General features: G+C 42.7%; 2 protein-coding genes across 2 annotated transcripts in view; both read left to right on the plus strand.

The window, feature by feature from the left end:
- Nucleotides 1-24,239, plus strand: part of DLC1 (DLC1 Rho GTPase activating protein) — a 665,949-nt gene that overhangs the window by 276,247 nt on the left and 365,463 nt on the right. Inside the window, exon 5 of the mRNA XM_082244040.1 lies at nt 18,703-18,736. Within this exon, the coding sequence (XP_082100166.1) occupies nt 18,703-18,736 (34 nt within the window). The remainder of the gene's footprint in view (nt 1-18,702; nt 18,737-24,239) is intronic.
- Nucleotides 2,778-3,956, plus strand: LOC309544776 (uncharacterized protein; the record flags this gene model as incomplete). The annotated part of the gene is made up of 1 exon (XM_082243747.1): nt 2,778-3,956. The coding sequence occupies one exon, from the start codon at nt 2,778-2,780 to the stop codon at nt 3,954-3,956; it is 1,179 nt and encodes a 392-aa protein (XP_082099873.1).

Consider the following 24,239-nt stretch of genomic DNA (forward strand, 5'->3'; position numbering starts at 1 on the left):
ACACAGCCACTATGGCTGTCGGCCACCCATGATCATTTGGAGGAATGACAGAACGGCAGTCTGTCTATGTAAACAAGGCAGACTATCAGTCTGTCAGACAGAAAGAGAGAGATCTTGTGTTCATACTAATCAGGAACACAGATATCTCTCTTACTGCAGTCAGTCCATCCCCATACAGTTAGAAATCACTCCCTAGGAGCACACTTAACCCTTTGATCGCTCCTGATATTAACCCCTTCCCTGCCAGTGTCATTTATACAGTGACAGTGCATTTTTTTTTAGCACTGATCATTGTATTGGTTTCACTGGTCCCCAAAAAGTGTCATTTAGTGTCAGATTTGTCCGCCGCAATGTCACAGTTCCACTAAAAATCGCTGATCACCGCCATTACTAATAAAAACTATAAAAAAAATGAAAAGCCCATAAATATATCCCATATTTTGTAAATGCTATATCTTTTGCACAAAACCAATTATTATATGATTTTTGGGATTTTTTTTTTAACCAAAAATATGTAGCAGAATACAAATTAGCCTAAACTGATAAAGTGTTTATTTAAAAAAATTATAAAAAAACGCTGATCGCCGCCATTACTAATAAAAACAATAAAGAAAAATTAAAAGTCCAAAAATCGAACCCATAGTTTGTAGACGCTATAACTTTCACGCAAACCAATCAATGTACGGATTTTTTTTTACCAAAAATATGTAGCAGAATACAAATTGGCCTAAACTGATAAAGAAAATCGATTTTCTACGTTTTTTTTATTGGATATGTTTTATAGCAGACAGTAAAAAATATTGTTTTGTTTTTTTTTTCAAAAATGTCTGGTTTTTTGTTTATAGAGAAAAAATTTAAAGCCGCGGAGGTGACCAAATACCACCAAAAGAAAGCTCTATTTGTGGGAAAAAAAAGGACATTCATTTTATTTGGGTACAACGTCGCATGCCTACGCAATTGTCAGTTAAAGCAGTGCCGTATCACAAAAATCGGCCTGGTTAGGAAGGGGTTAAAACCTTTGGGGCTGAAGTGGTTAAAGGATAAGTTCACTTTTGGAACATTTCTTCCACCCATTTTTAGAGTGGAACATGTACCATGTTCAAACTCCTGTACATTTTCGACCCTGATCCAAACCCCTTCCTGTGACAGCAGGCCGGGGTTTCTCTCCCCCCACACAGCCACAGAATAAACTACGAGTACCGTCAGCCACTGAAGCAGAAGTATTTGTTATTTAAATTACCTGCAGGCGCACTTGTCAGCATTCCAGTAGAGCTTTTACACTACCTACACTACCGACAGTGATTGTAAGAGCCTGGCATTGCACTGGCTGATTGCAGGTGCGATTCTTTCCAGGCTCCTGGTTTAAAAAAAAACGTTAAAAAAATAAGTTTTTTAAACCTGCAAAAAAAGATGCGCATTTATTATTTTATATGTAAAGGTAAACTTAGGCTTTAACCTTCTTAGCGGTATTCCCGAGCGTGGCTCGGGGTTAAATGTTAGAGGCAAAAGCGGTAACCCCGAGCCACACTCGGGGTACCACCAGAAGCATCGCTGCATCCTGTAAGTAGGGTTACTTACCTTGTCACCGGGATCCAGCGATGTGTCCCGGCAGTGTCTAGCGGTGGTTCTTCCTCCCGATCCTCTCCATGCCCGGCTTCCGTCTCCTGCGACGTGACGTGACGTTCGCAGGGGGGTGGAACCGACGGCAAATTCAAATGTAAAACACACCAAACACACTGATACAATTCAAAATAAAAAAAAAAATCACATTAGTTTGCCCCCCAGTGCCCTTTCCTGCAGTTTTACTGTACTTTTTATGTATATATATATATATATATATATATATACAGTGCCTTGCGGAAGTATTCGGCCCCTTGAACTTTGTGACCTTTTGCCACATTTCAGGCTTCAAACATAAAGATATAAAACTGTAATTTTTTGTGAAGAATCAACAACAAATGGGACACAATCATGAAGTGGAACGAAATTTATTGGATATTTCAAAGTTTATTAACAAATAAAAAACTGAAAAATTGGGCGTGCAAAATTATTCAGCCCCTTTACTTTCAGTGCAGCAAACTCTCTCCAGAAGTTCAGTGAGGATCTATGAATGATCCAATGTTGACCTAAATGACTAATGATGATAAATAGAATCCACCTGTGTGTAATCAAGTCTCTGTATAAATGCACCTGCACTGTGATAGTCTCAGAGGTCCATTTAAAGCGCAGAGAGCATCATGAAAAACAAGGAACACACCAGGCAGGTCCGAGATACTGTTGTGGAGAAGCTTAAAGCCGGATTTGGATACAAAAAGATTTCCCAAGCTTTAATCATCCCAAGGAGCACTGTGCAAGCGATAATATTGAAATGGAAGGAGTATCAGACCTCTGCAAATCTACAAAGACCTGGCCGTCCCTCTAAACTTTCAGCTCATACAAGGAGAAGACTGATCAGAGATTCAGCCAAGAGGCCCATGATCACTCTGGATGAACTGCAGAGATCTACAGCTGAGGTGGGAGACTCTGTCCATAGGACAACAATCAGTCGTATACTGCACAAATCTGGCCTTTATGGAAGAGTGGCAAGAAGAAAGACATTTCTTAAAGATGTCCATAAAAAGTGTCGTTTAAGGGGGGCGTGGCTTGCGCGCATGCTGCATGGACGCTTGAGCTGAGAGCTCTCTGTACCCGGCCGACTCTTACCCCAGCATATCCGAGGCACAGCGACCTCTGACTCTCAACACTTACCGGAACACCTTGCTGAATACATCGGGAAAATGACCAGCCATAAGAGGAAGGATGAGCGGGGCCCGAAAAAGCTCACGGCCTTCTTCTTTCCACAGCCGCCTTTCCCTGAGAGGATCCAAGATGGCGCCGCAGCGCGACATGACGGCGGGAGTCCTACGGCCTACACGGATCTCCCTGATGCGGTCCCAGCGTCATCTCCTGAGGACTCCCCCTCGCTGCCTCCTATGCCGGACTCCTCTCCTGCAACACCGATATCGGGTAGCCCAGCGAAGTCGAGGATGTGCATGGACCCTGCTAATCCTCCCGGGATTGATGTGAGTACATCTTTTGCCTCTATGCACTCTATGACAGCACTTCAATCCTCTATTGCTGCGTTTCCCACTACTGGCCAGCCTGTCCTGGACACCACAATGAAAAACATGTTAATGACTTTCCAATCCTCCCTTATGGCTAATCTCACCACCATAATGGACAGATTTACTTATGAAATGAGACATATGGGCAGCAGGGTGTCACATATGGAGCATGGTATGCAGGAATGTGCTGAAACGGTTAATGACCTTGTGGACGCTTATCAGGAGCAAAGGGAGGACACAGAATGGATTAAATCCAAAATAGCGGATTTGGAGGATCGTTCGCGCCGCAATAACATCAAGCTGCGCGGCATTCCTGAATCAGTGCAGCCGAACGATCTTCTCCAGCATGCATCCACTCTTTTCTCTACTTTGGTCCCTGAATTGGCTCCTATCGAACTGACTATTGACAGAATTCACAGAATCCCTAAGCCCCGCCACCTGGAAGATTCTGTGCCAAGAGATGTGCTTTTGCGCATGCACTTCTATCCCGCCAAAGAAAAAATCCTCAAGGTATCCAGGCAGCTGGGAACACTCCCTGATCCTTATGCAGCAGTGCAGCTCTACGCTGACTTGTCTCAGCATACCCTACAACAAAGGAGGCAACTAAAAACCCTCACAAAAGCCCTTTTCAATCATAAAATTCTGTATAAGTGGCGCCACCCGGCGACTTTGCTTGTTACTCATAATGGGATCCCGCACACCATATCCACCATAGAAGGAGGAATGCGGCTCCTTCACTCTTGGGGTATCATCCCGGATCCCCCGAGGAACTTCCATGATGGCTCTCAACATTCTTCCTCATCCCGCTCGAGACCTCAACAAGGACAAGGATGCCAAAATCATCGACCATGACAAGCTGTGCTTCCCTGCTTTCTCGTCTACTAGCCCGGCCGGGCTACAGCTCGTTCTTTATTCTGTTCCTGTAACCAGTTAATCCACCCTGGTGGATGTCCCCTGTTTCTTTATCAGTAGGCCTCTCCGTAGGATACCCCTACTGATCATCAGTCCACATCGGCCACTCAACCCACTTACCAAGCATAGTTCAAGCAGCCCCATTTGGTTGCTCATCAGAGAAGTATTGCATACTCATTGCTTTTTTTTTTGTTGTTTGCTTCTATTTTTTGTGTACCCCACCTTTAGTGCCCTCATTCACCAGCGGCTGTAACTCTCGGAATTAGTGACAGCGACTGAATCCGTCTGCCTTTTTGGACACCCTCAGGTACCTGGAGTCCTCACCAGTGACGCAAGACTCACTATAAGCTGCCTGCCATCGAGACTTCAGGTACGGTCTTCACCTTCTTGGACACATCACTGTCTTCAACTACACACTTTTACCAGCCATGTCTCTCAATGTTCTCTCCCTGAATGCCAGGGGCCTTAACCACCCTGTAAAACGGTCCTCGTTGTGGAAATCCGCTCTCTCCTTTCAGAGTGACATAATATGTGTGCAGGAAACTCATTTCTCCCAATCCGCAACTCCCAAATGTTCCCATACTCAATTTCCCCACATATATCTGGCGTCAAGCAAGAAAAAGCGCAAAGGGGTTCTAATAGCCATCCACCAGTCCCTGTCATACCAACTTCATGACTCTATCATAGACCCGAAAGGTCGTTACATCATTCTCCAGTGTATTATAGACAATCCCAATTTCACTTTGGTTAATCTCTATGCGCCTAATGTGCACCAGATGACCTTTATCCGATCGATTGTGGACAAAGCTAAATCCCTCCAATGGGGACATTTACTGCTATGCGGTGACTTCAATCTGGCTCCTGACAGTGCTATGGATTCATCTGCCTCTCCTAAAAAGCACAACACTTCCCTGTCCAAGTTTTTGTGGGAATCTGATTTGTATGACGCGTGGAGGTGCTGTCATGCGGGGGAGAGGGACTATTCTTACCTTTCCCCTCGTCACGGCACCTACTCGCGTATTGACCTGTGCATTACTGACAAGCATCTTTTGGATCATGTCTCTTCTATCGAGCTGCACACTGCCACCTGGTCGGATCATTCCCCCTTAAGCATATCGATTGCCTTGGGTGCTCCTAAGATGTCCACGTTTGTGTGGAAACTTCCTAGCTATCTTATAACCAATCCGGACTACGTAGCGGAGATTCAGAATCAACTGGATTACTTTATTAATGAAAATACCTTGCCTGATACCGACCCGGTGGTAGTGTGGAATGCTCATAAAGCTGTATTAAGCGGTTTGTTTTTACAATTGGGTGCTAGAGAACGGAAAAGGAGAACGCAGCATTTAGATACCCTTACCAACAAACTAGCGTCCCTGGATGCACAAAACAAGACAGACCCTTCCCCAGTCCTTCAGGCTCAAATCTTTGCGACTAGACAGGAACTTCGGTCTTTCTTGCTGGAGAAGTACAGTTTCTCCCTCAAGAAATGGAAAGCCAACACATACGCCACCAGTGACAAAGCCACCAAAGCTATGGCCCTTCGAATTAAGGGTCAACGGATCAAATCCAAAATCCCTAGCATGATTCATCCCAAGACAAAAGAGAAATTGCTCAAACCTACACTTATAGCCAATGCCTTTAGTTCTTACTATGAATCCCTCTATAATCTTAGGTCGGATCCCTCGACCTTCCAACCGACCCCTGCGGACATTGACGACTTTCTCGCACAAATTGAACTCCCTTCCCTTTTGCCCCAAGATATAAACTCTTTAAACAGACCCTTCTCTGACTTGGAAATTAAGACTGCTATAGCTTCGCTTCCCAACATGAAATCACCTGGCCCAGACGGGTATTCTTCGGAATACTATAAGAAATTTAGTGACACCTTGACCCCCCTTCTTCGAAATGTATTTAATTCTGCTGCCTCCTCCTCATCCTTTCCGAAGGAAATGTTAAGTGCATTAATTGTGACCCTGCCTAAGCCTGGGAAGGAACCTGATCAACCTCAAAATTTTAGGCCCATATCCCTGTTAAACATAGATGTGAAGATATACGCCAAAGTTATAGCCGCCAGATTGGTGGACCTACTTCCCCAAATTATACATAAGGATCAATCGGGATTCACTAAAGGTCGTCAAGCGTCAGACGCTACTAGGCGTGTGGTTAATATTATCCATCATGTGGGCCTCAATGGGACGCCTTCTCTGCTCCTATCACTGGACGCGGAGAAGGCGTTCGATAGGGTCCACTGGGGGTTTCTATCAGCCGTCCTTCAAAAATTCGGATTTCGTGGATTTATTCACGACGCCATTATGGCCTTATACTCCACGCCCTCTGCAGTAGTCCGTACAACGGAAGCTATTTCTACTCCGTTTAATATCACCAATGGCACTAGGCAGGGATGTCCACTCTCCCCCCTGATTTTTAACATGATTATGGAAACTTTAGCCACACATATCCGATCCAATCCCAAAATCTCTGGTTTACTTATGGGTGATCAACACCATAAAATTAGTCTCTTCGCGGATGATGTGATACTTATGATATCAGACCCAACTACGTCCCTCCCGGAAATTCAAAGGATTCTTCAGTGGTTTGGAAGGGTCTCCTTTTATAAAGTAAATGAGTCCAAGTCCAACATATTGGGTATTGGCATTAATGCCACCATGCGTAACTTGTTGCAACACCAATTCCCGTATGCGTGGGCAGACCAAATCATATCCTATCTGGGCGTACAATTAACTGCATCTACGAAACAGCTATTTCACCACAATTTCCTTTCTGCTCGCACTAAATTGCAGGACAACCTCAAGCATGTAGCTTCCTTTGAATTCTCCTGGTTGGGGCGTTTAGCAGCGTTTAAAATGATGTATTTTCCCCAATTACTGTACCTCTTTCGTACCCTTCCGATCCCCCTCCCAAAGACTTATCTTAGATCTCTTCAGTCCCTACTGTCCAAATATATATGGCAAAACAAAAAACCCAGGTGTGCTCACGTTAAACTGATTAAACATCGTCTGGCGGGTGGAGCGGGATACGTGGACATCTCTGACTATTACCTGGCATCAGTTTTGTCTCCACTGCGCGATTGGTTTAGGGACGCGCCTTCTACACTGTGGTGCGCAATGGAGGCTACATATTGCACCAGGCAGAAATTGTCTGACTGGTTGTTGGCGACTACCCTAAGCCCCAAGTTGCCTTCCTTTCTTCCTCCATTCATGACTGCAGCAGCTAGGGCGTGGAGAATCCTTGTGGCACAAGATGCCTCAACCTCTACAACTTCCCCACTCCATATCCCATTGTCAGCATTACACTCGCTTATTCCTCACGTTGACCTTTCCGTTTGGCAAATTAAAGGCATTACCCATCTCGGGAAACTATACGACGGCCCCAACCTGATTCCATTTAGCACCCTCCAAGCGAAATTCGACCTTCCTGGATCCGCAGTATTCACATATCTTCGGGTGTCACATTTCCTCAATTCTGCCCAGTTAGGGCCCGCGACTATTCCTACCCAGGCTTGGCGGTTCTTGGTAGACTCAGGATACTCTGGTCAGAAAGGCATTACGGTCTTTTATAATCTTTTCCAATGTAAGACGTTCTTCACCAAGTCTGTTCCCCACACTCAATGGGAAAGGGATATTGGTCAAGAATTTTCTGTCACACAATGGAGCAGAGCTATTCGTTCCATCTATGCAGCCACTAGTTGTGTCAAACTTTGGGAGTTACACATAAAATTTTCCCTCAGATGGTACCTCACGCCTTCCAGAATTTGCAAGTTTGATCCCCAGAACGACGGTAAATGCTGGCGTATGTGTGGGCAAGATGGTACGCTTTTCCATGTCCTGTGGCTCTGTCCAAAACTTACCCGATATTGGGCCCAGGTTTTCAAGTTATTGGCGGAAGTCTTACACTGTCCAACCGCAATCAAACCCGGTCTGGCCTTACTTAATCTTGAGATTGAGCAGATTCCTACTCTTTGTAGACATGTTGCGACCCACATACTGTTAGCAGCCAGGCTCACTGTGACACGCGCTTGGAAACAAGCCAATCCACCGACTATTAAAGAAGTCATTGATCTTATCAATACCCATTTCACATTTGAAAGATCACTTTCCCTCAAGAACCGAGCTAGGGCCACTGTAGAAGCCCAGTGGAAACCATGGTGTGACTGGATGGAGCATTTGACATTAAGCTCAGATCTGTTATGAATACCTACCTTGACATGTTCCTTATCATACTCTGCGGGGAGGGGAGCGGCTACCCAGACACGCTCTCCACGCCTGGACACAGTTTGGTTCCCAATAGGGGTGCCCAGGTGGGGGGAGCTAAGATCTATCTGGTATAATGGAGATCTCTCCGAGTGGCCCAGTGGTGTGACCTTCATGGTTTGGTCGTGATGATTATGTCAAATGTCCAATATTGATATTGATATGGTGTTCAGAAAGGCGCGGAATCCTAATTGTTGTTTATGCATTACCTAGTTGCTACCGACTATGGTTGCTATTTTGAGCGGTCCCTGCCTAGTTCACCTCGACAATGCCTAAATGTGCCCTTTTATTACTACTGACTTACACTTGATTCTATTACTGTAATAGTTGTTACGTTTGTTAGTGTTTCTATGACTTCTTCACCTTGTCTGCATTGATGTAATTACCCCTGTTGTTGGTACGAATGTGGTAGCTTGCACACTACTTGTTTTGTAATGTTTTGAAAAATTTAATAAAAATAATTTGAAAAAAAAAAAAAAAAGTGTCGTTTAAAGTTTGCCACAAGCCACCTGGGAGACACACCAAACATGTGGAAGAAGGTGCTCTGGTCAGATGAAACCAAAATCAAACTTTTTGGCAACAATGCAAAAAGTTATGTTTGGCGTAAAAGCAACACAGCTCATCACCCTGAACACACCATCCCCACTGTCAAACATGGTGGTGGCAGCATCATGGTTTGGGCCTGCTTTTCTTCAGCAGGGACAGGGAAGATAGTTAAAATTGATGGGAAGATGGATGGAGCCAAATACAGGACCATTCTGGAAGAAAACCTGATGGAGTCTGCAAAAGACCTGAGACTGGGAAGGAGATTTGTCTTCCAACAAGACAATGATCCAAAACATAAAGCAAAATCTACAATGGAATGGTTCACAAATAAACATATCCAGGTGTTAGAATGGCCAAGTCAAAGTCCAGACCTGAATCCAATCGAGAATCTGTGGAAAGAACTGAAAACTGCTGTTCAGAAACGCTCTCCATCCAACCTCACTGAGCTCAAGCTGTTTTGCAAGGAGAAATGGGCAAAAATTTCAGTCTCTCGATGTGTAAAACTGATAGAGACATACCCCAAGCCACTTACAGCTGTAATCGCAGCAAAAGGTGGCGATACAAAGTATTAACTTAAGGGGGCTGAAAAATTTTGCACGCCCAATTTTTTGGTTTTTTATATGTTAAAAAAGTTTGAAATATCCAATAAATTTTGTTCCACTTCATGATTGTGTCCCACTTGTTGTTGATTCTTCACAAAAAAAATACAGTTTTATATTTTCATGTTTGAAGCCTGAAATGTGGCAAAAGGTCGCAAAGTTCAAGGGGGCTGAATACTTTTGCAAGGCACTGTATATATATATATACAGTATATATATATATATATATATATATATAAAATATATGTATATATATATATATATATATATATATATATATATATAATAAATGTATACAGTTGGTTTGGGCTGCTCATTCACAAGAATTACATGCAAAATAATGGTACCGCTTTCAGCACCTAAAATCTGAAAGAATCATACCGCCAGGGAGGTTAATCAAAAATGTAGAATCCCCACCAGGGCATAATGGAATATTTAGCATTTTTGTAAGGCCATGGGAAATGTCTGAATATCTGTATATAGTGCAACAAATGTTTTCAAAGACAGAAGTGTAATCTTTAAATCGATTTTCCACTAACAGCGTGGGAGGCTCACTCTAGATCATCCAGATGTTATGTCCTCAGAGCTACATATAGAAAGCTGTTTAGAAATGGGCAGGATTAAGGATTAACTTGGAAAGTTAAAACACACTTTGAGACCTTTGTTAAAAAGATGCAATATATGGTTTGATGTCCCTATTCCACCTATATATATTTTATGGAGTTTAATGTTTTAATGTATTGAAGAGAGCAGAACTCCATTTTCAAACAGACCAACCCATTTTCCCCCTTTCCCCTGCTCCTCACACTCCCTTTACACAGGTTTTCTTTAAAATTATCCATCAAACATACCTTTATTCCTGGGGTTCTCTGGAGGATCACATGGTATTCTTAGGTCCTCTTCTACTGTAAAGCACGATATTGGTCTTACAACATCAGCATCACTCTATGCAGTATTGTACTGTGGGACCAACATGGGGAAAAAATCCCTGGGGTTGTGTGATAGTCTGGGCTTACAGGAACTGCCTTGAATGACGCTGGCCAGCAATCATCCTGCGTAGGAACCGGTTCTGCAGAGAACAGAGTAAATGGCAAGTTGAATATTGCAGTGAAAGCTCATTTTTTAAAAAACATCTGGATATTTTTTAAATATATATCTAGAGTTATACTTCAACTTAAAGCGGAGTTCCGGGCACAAAATCGATCTTTTTTTTGTGCCCGTCCGCTTGTTCTCCTTCACCTAAAACAGAATTGGATAGTTAGGTTTTTTTTTTTTTTTGTACTCACCTTGTAATTGTAGATTGAATATACTCACCTATTCTTCACTTCCTCCCTCTGCGCCGCGGCTCCGCCGTCACTTCCTGGCTTGCAATGATTCCTGGGAGCTGAACGTCATCGCTCCCAGGAATCAATGTGACGGCACTGGCCCCGCTCGTCACTTCCAGGGCGACGCCGCATTCCCTGCTAAACCGCTTCTGGGCATGCCCAGAAGCTGTGGAGGAATGCGGCGCCGCACCAGAAGTGACGAGAGGGGCCGATGCAGGCGCATTCTGGGAGAAGAGGACGCGGAAGAAGACGCAGAAGAGGATCGCGCCGGCTTAAGCTGCCCACAAGAGAGATGGCAACGCTGTGGAAGAAATTTTATAAGTGAGTATTTCTTCTTGCAGGTAAGTGCGAACCGGGACAGATCAGAGGCTAGCCATTGTGGAATGTACTAGCCCTGACAGTCCCGGGGGTATGTTCACTGAAAATTGTTTTCTGTGCCCGGAACTCCGCTTTAACCTTCCTAGCGGTATTCCCGAGTGTGACTCGGGGTAAGATTTTAGTGCCAAAAGCGGTAACCCCGAGTCACACTCGGGGTAGCGCTAGGAAGATCGCTGGATGCTGGAGGAGGTTTTACTTACCTTTTCTCCGGGATCCAGCGAAGACTGCGAGCGGTGTGCGGCGGCGGAGCTCTCTCCCGATCGTCTGCGAGCCCCGGCTTCCGTCTCCGGCGACGTGACGTCCGCCGGGGGGTGGAACCGGCGGCAAATTCGAATGTAAAATGCACCAAACACACTGATATCGTTCAAAATAAAATAAAATCACATTACATTGCCCCCCAGTGCCCTTTCCTGTAGTTTTACTGTACTTTTTATGTAAATATATGTATATATATATATACATATATATACAGTATATATATATATACGTATATATATATACACATATACATATATATATATATGTATATATATATATATATATATATATATATACACACACACATATTATATATATATATATATACATATATATGTATATATATATATATATATATATATATATATATACGTAATTCTTGTGAATGAGCAGCCCAAACCAACTGTATACATTATATATATATATATATATATATATATATACGTATATATATATATATATATATATATATATATATAATATATATATAATATATGTATACATAATATATATATACATACATATATATATATATATATATATATATATATATATATATATATATATATATATATATGTATAATAAATGTATACAGTTGGTTTGGGCTGCTTATTCACAAGAATTACATGCTTTCAGCACCTAAAATAATGGTACCGCTTTCAGCACCTAAAATCCAAAAGAATCATACCGCCAGGGAGGTTAAAGTGAAAATATGAAAAAAAACAACATGTCTATTTTTACCATTGCACAAAGCAGCCGTGGACCTCCTCTTCTTGGGAACCCGCCGGCACTCCTGGCCTTCCTCTCTGTCCCTTCTCAGCTGCCCGCAGCTGCATCCATTGACACAGACAGTGGGACTCAAACCCGCTCTGGGCCCTCTCATCACTGGCTTTGATTGACAGCACTGGGAGCAAATGGCTCCCTGTACCCCAGCAAAACCAGCCAGATTCGGAAGTAAGGGGAAAGAAGAGCTGCAGACGTGCATGGTGCTGGATCAAATGAGGGCTCAGGGCTTTAATTGACAGCACTGGGAGCCAATGGCTCCTGATGCCCCAGTAAAGCCAGCCAGACTTGGAAGAGAGTGGAAAGAAGAGCTGCAGATGTGCATGGTACTGGATCAAATGAGGGCTCGGGGCTTTAATTGACAGCACTGGGAGCCAATGGCTCCTGGGGCCCCAGTAAAGCCAGCTAGACTTGGAAGAGAGGGGAAAGAAGAGCTGCAGATGTGCATGGCGCTGGATCAAATGAGGGCTCAGGTAAGTAATGGGGGGGGGGTGAGGGGGGATGCTGATGCTTAAACATTTTTTTCCTTAATGCAAGGAATGCATTAAGGTAAAAAAAATGTTTAGGCTTTAGAACCACTTTAAGTAACATACTGTGAGCCTGGTAGTATCAATTTAGCTCCATTTATTCCTGTGCATACACCATATATTGTATACAAATACAACCACCACTTTAGCTATCTAAAAGCAAAAACACAAAAAGAAGTTTAGTACAATACACCTGAAACAAGGGCAAAAAGAATGCTTCTATGGATGCAGCTTTTTCACATATACAAATGATTTTTTAAAGCAAAAGAATTGCATAATTAAGAATTGTGGATGCACACATGCTATGAATTAGATTCGAAAAAATGACTTTTGCTTAGGGCAGCCTATAGTGACATGCTGATAATAATCAAAGATCTTTACTACTTGTATTTATTTAAAAATAATCTACATAGTCTTAATGACTGTTAATGTATTGCAATGTACAATGTGCAATGTCTTCCCTGATCCTTCACTGCAGTTGCATAGCTGTAGAACATGTCTGATGCTTTATAATGTAACCCCCTTATTGTAAATTCCTAAAATATTAGAAATCATCAGGGATCTTCCTGACCATATAAAGACACAAAACTGCAGAGTAAAAAAACATTCTCACAGGCCTTAAATCCTACAAGCAAATGTCTTAAGTTGCTTCTATGTAAAAAGGCCACAAATATAGTACATGTAATAACATACCATCCATCCACGTAGTATATGTGGAAGAATATAGCCAGGATTTAACGATGAGGATTATGCATGCAGTAAAGGTTTAATTCAATTGCAAACAGTTACAATTGGAATGAAAACATTTTTTTTTTTGCAATTTATTTCAATTAGTATCAATATTTCAGTCTCTACAGTTGAAATGGCAGCTTCAGAAAAATGTATTGAAAGGAAAGGTGAAGGAAAATTGTGGTCAAATTTGGATTTAAAATGGGAAAAAATTATGGCAATCCCACAAGTGATTAACATTCATTTAGAGTAATTTTTGTTCTGCTTGCGATCCATCAAAACTACCAACCAAAAATAAAAAGTTCAATCGCTCAATCAAATTGCCACATATATGGCCATCTTTAGATTTTAAGTGTAGGTGCACTTTAAAGCTAACCTCTAGGCAGATATAAAAGCCAGAAATGAATGCAGCTCTGTATTCATTAGTACATTTATTTTTTTAAGACAAGCCGTGCAATTACCAGAATTGAATCTGATATCAGAGTTTTGTCGTCCCTGCGCAGCAGAACTGAGAATGGGAGGGGAAGAACCAATCAGTTGTGCTGTAGTGCAAGAAGCACTCACCTCAGGGGAGCATGAGGGTACAGTACAGGAGGGTCAGGAAGGAATAGTACAGGGGTGCCAGGAGGGAACGCTATAGTACGGGTGGGGGGGCAGAAGATTACTGCATTGTACGGGGGGGCAGGGGGGTACAGCACAGGGATGCCAAGAGCAGAGAAGTGTAGGGGGGGCAGGAGGGAACAGTATAGCATAGGAGGCCAGGAGGGAACAGTATATCATAGGGGGCCAGGAGTAAACAGTTTAGTACAGGGGGGCCAGGAGGGAACTGTATAATACAGGGGACCCAGGAGAGAAAAGTAAAGGAGGGTCAGCAGGGAACTGTATAGTACAGGGGGCCAGGAAGAAACTGGAAGGCACAATAGTGGGATCTGTACTGATTTACCCCATGCAGAGTAACTCAGGGAAGCTGTAGGATCTCAATTGTATCTCATGCACTAATTACCGCCTGTCCTCCTCTCTGGTCCATCCCTAGTGATGTCACATGCACAAAGGCTCTTGGGATGGACAGGAGGGGGGGGGTCACACGGGATTGGTGCAAGACGGTGATGTTAGTTGTTTTCCTCTTCACTCGGCAGCCTGTCAGATCTTTAGGGATGTGATCTACCATTTACCTGCTTGTGATGAATGGTAGATCGTGGCAGAACACCTGGGGACCTCTCTGAGGAAACGTGGTTGAGAAACACTGCATTAGCTACCTATATTTTTAAATGAAACATTTTTATTTTCACTACATACCTTATTAAAGACCCAGTGTCAGGAACGCACTAGTCATTCCTCTGTGACAGTGCAGAGATGCACTGGAGTGCGCATGCGCGAATGCCTGTCTGCCCATTTAGCGGTTAATGGCGTTTGCCAGTGTGCATGCGTGTGCGCAACGGCCCGTGCCAGTGGTCACATGTCCATGCGCGCATTCGCATGCAATTGCCATCACGGTTGGTGCCTAAATGGCCTATTTAACCGCTTGCCGACTGCGCACAGTATATTTACTGTGGCAGTCAGCCCCGGCCAGGCAGAGTGACGTATATATACGTCACTAGCCTGTGACCGGCTTGCGAGCCAATAGCGGGCGAGCGCGCGCCCGCTGAGGCGCGCGCCCGCCCCGGCTCGTTCACTGAGGAGTCCGCGCGTGTGACCGGCGGACCCGATGTCTGCTGGTCACACTACGATCGTCGGTAGAGAGGGAGAAAGTCAGGCGGCTTATGTAAACAAGCCGCCTGTCATTCTCCCCTGTGTAAAAATGGAGATCAGACGGTTCTACTATGTAGGACCGTTGATCTCTGTTTTTACAATAGTACACATGTCCCATCACAGTTAGAAACACGCCCCTAGGACACACTTAACCCCTCCCTCTCCAATACAGTTAACCCCTTCCCTGCCAGTGTCATTTTTACAGTAACAGTGCATATGTATAGCACTGATTACTGTAGTAATGTCACTGGTAACCCCAAAAGTGTCAAAAATGTCAGTCAAGGGTCCAATCTGTCCACCGCAATGTCGCAGTCCCGCAAAAAAAAATCGCAGATCGCCGCCATTACTCGTTAAAAAAAAAACACCAAAAATGACAAAAATCTTTCCCTTTGTTAGTAAAAGCGATAACTTTTGCGCAAACCAATAAAAATACGCTTTTTGCAATTTTTTTTTTACCAAACATATGTAGCATAAAACAAATTGGCCGAAAATGTTAAAAAATTTAGATTTTTAAATTTTTTTTTGGGAATTTCATATAAAAAAAAGTGAAAAATATTGTTATTTTTGCAAAATTTGCGCTCTTTTTTTGTTTATAGCGCATGATCAAAATATCACACAGGTAATCGAATACCACCAAAAGAAAGCCCCTGTTTGTGGAAAAAAAAAGGACATGAAATTCGTTTAGGTACAGCGTCGCATGACCGCGTAATTGTCCGTTAAATTCACGCAGTAAAAAATCGCAAAAAAAACCCTGGTCAGGAAGGGGGTAAAATCTTCCGGGACTTAAGTGGTTAAGGGTTGCAAGTTCACTCATGCTTTGCTGTCTTGTCTGCAGCTTCCCCTGTGCTCCTGATCCTGAAACCTGCTGTATCATGATTTATCCTTGATTGACCTCCTGGCTTGTCTCTCACCTCGCTTGTCTGCTGCCGTCCTGACCTTGGCTTGTTCTGTGACCATTCTCCTGTATTATCCTTGTCTGCTTATCCGCCATCAGATCTGGACTTGTTCACCCCCTGGTGGGGCAACCCTGAGGACCGCGACCTGGTTCTATACATGCAGCAAAATCCATCTTCACCATCAGAGGCTGTGGTGAAAACCATTTGGCACTTAAGCCTCGTACACACGCACCGATTGTCGGCCGACCGATCGGCCGTCTTTTGTCCAGTGTTGTTGTGTTTGTTGAAATGTGCTCTAGACTGCACACAAATTTTGTCAGCCAACAACAACCAACTGCAGAAGTGATGTCATGTTCTGGTCTACTTTTCGTGTGTTTTTTCTTCACTGAGCATGCCCAGTCTTGATCATCACATTTTTGTCGGCCGAAATCTTTACTGACTGAGGAACAATCGGCCGAATGACTGCATGCACACCAGATTTTGTTCGGCCAAAAAGTCGCAGTCGGTTGTCGGAAGCATCATACTAACAAGCCGACAATCATGCCGATGGGACGTTGGCCGAAAATTTACGGCCAACAATTGCTGCGTGTGTACGGGGCTTTAGATTCCACACCTCACTCCTCACACCCACTGGTGTCTACTACCAAGGTTACTTGTCTGTGTTTCACTCTCTGGTCCCTACAAGGCTACCCTCTGCACGTCAGGCTTGCCGCCAGAACCCTGACACCCAACGATGCTAAATACGGCAGGGTGCTGTATTTAGCTTCCTAAAAACATCATGTTACAGTACATTTCTCAGGAGTCCTCAGCCCTAATGCAAGCAGTGGGCTGGCTCTTGGGGGGGGGGGGGATTATGCAAAAATGAAAATGCCTTGATAGGTAGATGTCATTCTGGAGGAGATGGTATTCCTAGACAGGCTGTGTTTACAGCCACACTGTCTTAGGTAATACCCACTTGTAGTGCTGAGCCTCTATGTATAGCAACATCCTTTCTTTTCAGTTTTGGATACAGCAGGGAAGAATAAGCAACCCTATCAAGTCTTTATTTCTGTCCATACCCCACTTGTGGGATTTACCTTCTCTTTTTGTCCTTATAACTAGAGTTGAGCGGACACCTGGATGTCCGTGTTTAGCGGGTTCGGCCGAACTTGAAAAAAAAGTTCGGGTCCGTGTCCCGGACTTTTTTCGAACTTTACCCGGACACTGAACCCCATTGAAGTCAATGGGGACCCGAACTTTCAGGCACTAAAATGGCTCTAAAAAACAAATGGAAAAGGCTAGAGTGCTGCAAATGGCAGCAAAATGTAGTTAAGAGCATAGCAAGTGCTCTTAAAAAAAAATTCCCCTTTAAATTTGTAATTTTTAAATAGCAGATTAGAACAGCACTCTGTAGTAAAATATAGCTGAACGCTGCATACAACAGACTGATAAAATATATTTTTTTCTCCCTCCTCCTCCTCCTCCTCCTCAGTGGGCTCAAGTGAGGGCAAAAGGATTGTTCACTGCACCACCCCCCACACAGCAAAATCGATGTAGATCGCTAACGGACGATTGTTCTGTCCTGTGTCTCCTAATCTCTCCCTGCCTAATCTCTCCAGCCTGTCCCTAAAATGCTCAAATATCTTTCCCTGCCTACACTCCGACCTGTCCCTGCATTCTTTTCAGCACAATGTTGTTTTACCCTGTCTGTCCCTAATCAGCAGCAGCCAGCACCGTTCTGTGTGCTCTCTCCCTACACTACAGCAGACTGACGCACCACGCTGTGTCTCTCAAGCTTATAAAGACCTGGGTCACATGCTTCAGCTGGCCAATCACAGCTACTAATACATTAGTAGGCATGGCTGTGATGGCGCACACCAGTTAAACGCTTGTTGATTGGCTGTTGAAAGCCCGCCATTAAAAGCGCACCATTACATACAAAGCAGGAAATAAAATTACCGAACACGGATTTTAAACCCAAACACACAGTAAAGTTTTCGGGTCCGTGTCCAGGTAACAAAAATCCAATTATCCGATACGGACCCGAATAATACAGTCCATGTTCGCTCAACACTACTTATAACCAATGTTACCACAAATGAAAGTGAAGGAAATCAAAAATTGTCAGCTGTTACCAAACATGATTCAAGAAGAGGAAGTCTTCTAATGGGGATACAATATTTGTTCAGGTTACAACTGTTTAAGAGAGGATTGCCCTCACTTTGTAGAGATTTCCTGTTCAGTCTAGAGGGCAAGAAGTGAAGGAAAATTTCTCCAATGGGACAAAGACAACAGAAAAATTCTTAATACAGAGGTGTTAACTATTTTCTACCCTGTCCAAAAAAATATAAAATAAAAAATAAAAAAAGGTTGGCTTTTGATGTGTTTATTTAATTTGTTTGTAAAACTGAAAATGGCTTTTCGTTGTTAAAAATACTAGCAATCTAAAAATGAACAGTTACAATAGGTATATCAAATGCAACATTGAATTTAGCAGTTTTCAATAAACAGTAACATTGCAAAGTCTAACTTATTATTATTGTTAATATTATTACTATTATTATTATTGAAAAATAGCTAAATGACTAATTCCTTATTGCCTATAATACTGTCTTTATTTTTTATTTTTACTTTTTTTTTAGGCTCTTCCTGTGATTTCTGAAAAAGAGAAGGCTGGTAAGTACAATAACGTTGAGATTCTAGATTTCACCTATGTACATAATTGACAAGACCATTTGCTGGAATGGAATTGAGAGCATGAAGAGAGCTCACTTAAGGAGAAATGCCAGACTGGCAATTTAAACATACCAAACAATCTTCTCAGCTGGTTAAGCACAAGATGGCCTCTGTAAAATGTTTGACAAGTAAATAATGAAAATGTAACTTAGTATCATCTAAGATCAAAAAATTGTGAAACACAATATATAAATGAAGAAGCATATTGTATTTTTTATTTTATAAAACACAATTTTAATTATCAGCAAATTAAATGCCTTTACCAGCCAAAGGATACTTGCATAATACAGCACGGAAAATGCTGAGGGCACTTACTGCCAATTCATTCTCTATAAAATAAGAAGTTACCGTTCTGGGTGGAATTATTTCATTATTTTTATTTATTTTTTAATGCTTTGACTGTTCTACATCTGATTGGAACAACATATAGCAACAAGCCTACAGTAGGTAGACTTGCTAAATATTCTTGATCTCTTTTTTCTGCCCCTGTACCTCCAACACCACTTATCATTTAAATTCAAAACTTTTACTTTGATCTTTTTTTTTTGTTTAGAAATCAACATCCTAAAAAATGTAACTTTGAAAGCTTTCCCTTCAAACTTTATATGCCTTCTTGCTACAAGATGGTCAAACTGTTGGCGCTATATAAATCCTGTATAATGTTAATAATAATAAGATAAGAATAAAGTCTAAAGCACCTCTGGACATGTATGTTTGTAGGATGCAATTTTGACCAGTCCTGCTGGGCAAGTGTGAAGGACAATGGGAAGCTCAGGACAGAGTAACTCTAGAAAGAGGGTTGCCCATGATAGCGCAGGGTAGAAAGGTGCAAGGGGGAAGCACTATAATGACCTACTATGATGGTGCCAGTTTCAAATCCCACCACTGCTTTAAGAACGGGACAATTGTCCTCCCAGCCTCGCCCTGCACAGAGATTTTCCAGCTTGCGGGAAAACAATCTAAGCACCAGTAGACTAAAGCCCCGTACACACGAGAAGAAATTTGGCCGGGAAATTTCGTCCGACGACCGATCTGCCGATTTTCGGCTTGTTAGTATGATGCTTCCGACAACCGACAACTTTTCGGCCGAAAAAATCCTGGTGTGCAGGCTATAAAATTTTTGTCGACCGTCAAAACACGTCTGATTTTCGTCTCCTTAGTACAGATTTTGATGGGGAAAAATCTTATGAGTAAGATTAGGCGTGCTCAGAGATGAAAGAACACATACAAAGCAATCCAACACATGACATCACTTCTGAAGTAGAATTCTGTCGTGCGGGAAAATTCGTGTGCAGTCTAGAGCACATTCCAACCAACAGACACACACTCTGGACACAAGACGGACGACCGGTTGGTGGAAATTCGTTGCGTGTGTATGAGGCTTAAGAGTGGTTGCCACTGGGGTCAGTTAATGGTGCAGTTAAACCATTGCACCCCAAACAACAGTCACAACCACATATTTTAATGGAAAAATGCCATGTTTACAATTCTGGCCTTTCAAAAATGTCTGTGAAACTCACTGCCATGCCAGACAAGCATATAACAAAGTTCAAAATATGGTAACTCTTTTCAAAGAGGCAAAGACTCTTTAATTTCTGATAAGGGTATTTTAAGATTTAGCTGAGCAATTTAAAAGAAAAAATGTTTACAGAAAAATATATTACAAAACTGAGCAATAGTGAAATAAATGGGATTACATTGGAAGAAGTACTTAAATACTAAAGTTTCATTTTTTTTAAATTAAAAATAAGAAACATATTATACTTACCTCCCATGTGCAGTGGTTTCACCCAGAGCAGCCCCAATCCTCCTCTTCTAGGGTCCCTCTTTGGTGCTTCTGGACCTGAGGGCAAGCCGAGCTACTACTCAGACATGGAGCTGTGACTCGGCCCCGCCCTCTCTCTCCTCTTTGGCTGACTGACAATGGCGCCCACTGTTGTCCCAGCCAATGAGGAGGGAGAGTCCCGGACAGCTGAGTCCATCGTGGAACATCTCTGAAACAAGATGGACTCAGGTAAGTATTAGGGGAGCTGAAGGGGGCTGCTAAACACAGAAGGTTTTTTTCATCTTCATGAATAGAATGTAACTTCCTATCAAGTATTAGCTGGATTTTGGCTTCAATTTGTTAGTGTATTTAAATCTGCTAGTCCACCTCACACTCCCCCGTCCTCCAGACTCACAATGCTATTGTCCAACGGTGCCCCTGTGCTCCCTCATCCAGAGTGGGGGTACTTTAGAACAGGAGGTGTGTTACTGGACAGATCACCAGGTACAAAAAGAGGGGGAAAAAAGCTTAAAAAAAGAAAATGAATGCAACCACCACATCTATTGACTAAAGCTGTAATATAAAAAACTGTTTCCTTTTGGGTTTAATACTGCTTCAAAGACTAAGTTTCCCTCTTGAATAAAATGACTATGCACTCAGGGGACCCAAGGAGGGGAATAAAAAGTGCAGCTTTGAAAAATAATGCTTAATGTTATTACCATGCCTGTAGGCCATTTGCACGGCCCCTGAAGCATGGCTGAAAAAATTCCTATTGTCAGCATTCTTTCATTGCTAGGACACACCATTTTGAGCACTCACCCTGAGCATCACAGAAGTGAGCATACTCCCTCATTCAAAACCCATGCATGCACAGTCTGCTCTCTCTCCTCTATTGCAGCCATTGCTTCAGGGGGACAGACAGTCAACATTGGTCTTGAAGAAGGGTAAGCATGCGCTCTTGAGATGTTGGGAGGAAGAGAACAACTTATGGCACATTTTTGCTGCAAGGCAGGATGGAGGAATGCTAACAAAGGAAGTTTTTCAGCCAACCTTTAGTGGTGCCACAAATAGCCTACAGGTATGGATGTTACTGTAAGCAACAGTTTTTCAAAGCTGAGCAATTTTTTGACCTAATGTTTCAGTGGACACTCCCTCAATGCCAGCTTGTCAATATTTCCCGTTGACCAAGTTTTACAGTCTGACAGCCGTAATATTATTGAACATAATTATCTCCCAATTGAATAGACATCAGGCAGGATATGGGTCTTATGCCTAGTCTCCTTGGGTGATGTAATGTGAGCAGACATGTTTAATACCTATTTGATTGTTATTCTTTTATACATTTGGGTAGACATCTGTTATAAATGTAATTTTATCATAACAGGGATTATGGAATTTTGTGTACTGTTTAGGAGTCAAAAGTATATGAAAATTGAGGTCTGCAAAGTGGAGCCAAACTCAAAATGTGCATTGCTTCTGAATAGTTTTTGCAACATCCAATCATGAGTGTTTGTCTTTACGGGTGTTTATGACTGCTATAAGCACTCTGCCTGACTTTGCTAAGTACTATTTACGACTTTTGAGACTGTGCAGACCCTGGCTAAGCAGGAATTATGATGATCCCCTCCTCTAGCTTGAACTCTTTCAATGGGATTTATGGTGATCCTCTTGTGAATGGAGATGACTGTTCAATCTGATTGTTATTTCGCTGAAACGTGAAATTTTGGAGCAATGAGGTTATGCTGTGTTCAGTACAACACCTCATCCTCATCATTTAGTTTAGGGTTCATCAGACCTCGTGATCTTCACATGTATTACCTCCACATGTCAGTTTTCTGGTGACATTCAAGCATTTTAAATTTCTTACTAGAAATAATTTTCCAAGGAATATCCCTTGATTAGCTGTACAGCGGAGGCTTCTTTTTCATGGTATATAATTTGAGATCCTTCTTAAATATAGAGTGTAGTTTACCACTGCACTGTTTTAGATTATTAATAATAATAGCCGAACCTTCCATTTAAATGAGTTAAATGCATTCAAGGTGCTTCAAGCCAAAACTGTCCAAAGTGTTACAAGTCATTTTGTTAACTACCTCTGGACCGGAAGGTTTTCCCCTTTTAATGACCAGGCCATTTTTTGCGATTCGGCACTGTGTTACTTTAATGGACAATTGCGCGGTCGTGCGACGCTGTACCTAAAAAAATTATGTCTTTTTTTTTTCCACAAATAGAGCTTGCTTTTGGTGGTATTTGATCACCTGTGCAATTTTTATTTTTTGCGATATAAACAAAAAAAAGAGCGACAATTCTGAAAAAAAACAATATTTTTCACTTTCTGCTATTTAACATTCCCAAAAAAAAAATGTAAAAATCAATTTTTTTTTCATCCTATTAGGCCAATTTGTATTCTGCTACATATTTTTGGTAAAACAAATCCCAATAGGCATTATTTTTTTACAAGTTCTGGGATTCTTAGCAGGACTTTGACATTGTGGCGGACAGATCGGACCCCTAACTGACATTTCTGACACTTTTGGGTGGACCAGTGACATTACTACAGTAATTAGTGTTAAAAATATGCACTGTTACTGTAATAATGACACTGGCAGGGAAGGGTTAAGTGTGAGCCTAGGGTAGTGTTTTCTAAATGTATGGGGGCTGGGCTTGGGAAATGACCATAGAGACCTGTGATCCTATATAGAAAGATCACAGGCGCTCTGTGATCATTTCAAAGAGAACAACTGTCAGCTGTTTTTACAACAGCCGACCATCATTCTCTCTCAGCAGGGAACGATCACGGCTGCTCGGTGGCAATCGCGGCTGCCGGCCCCGTGGATCGGCATCCCTGCTGCCTAGTGGGGGTGGGTGTGCACCGCCGGAGGAGCACGCTCGCCCCCAGGAGCGCCCCTGCGAACCGCCATACAGGTACGGCAATACACGCAGCTGAGCCAGCCTGCCGCAGTATATATTATTTATTTATTTCAGGTTCTTATATAGCGCTGTCAATTTATGCAGCGCTTTACATATACATTACACATTCACATCAGTCCCTGCCCTGAAGGAGCGTACAATTAAAGGTCCCTAACTCACATTTATACATACATAGTAGGGCCATTTTTTTTTTTTTATACGAGAGCCAATTAACCTACCAGCATGTCTTTGGAGTGTGGGAGGAAACCGGAGTACCTGGAGGAAACCCACGCAGGCACAGGGAGAACATGCAAACTCCAGGCAGGTAGTGTCATGGTTGGGATTACGAACCAGTGACCCTCTTGCTGCTAGGTGAAAGTGCTAACCACTACACCACTGTGCCGCCCGCACAGTGGCGGGTGGTCGGCAAGTGGTTAAAGAGATTTTTCGGAAAAATTTACAGTTAGCAGCTACAAAAACTGTAGCTACTGACTTTTAATAAACAGACACTTACCTGTCCCAGGATCCAGTGCTGTGCACCGAGGGGGTGCCGGGGAGAATCTTTGGTCCTCCACATCGGCATCTTAAACTGTAGGCACCTGGCTGTGGCAGCTGGGTTCTTCTCACTGTGCATGTGTGAGCCATGCTGCTCATTGTGAATGGTACTGCAGTATTCTGGGATCTGTGGCATGTCTCAGAAGACTGCCGGGAGGGAGGAGGAAAGGGGTTTCTAGGCGATCCAATTGGAAGTGTCCCCTGCTCTCTGTG

This window comes from Pelophylax lessonae, assembly GCF_965119305.1.
Source record: "Pelophylax lessonae genome assembly, chromosome: 1".
Taxonomy (NCBI): domain Eukaryota; kingdom Metazoa; phylum Chordata; class Amphibia; order Anura; family Ranidae; genus Pelophylax; species Pelophylax lessonae.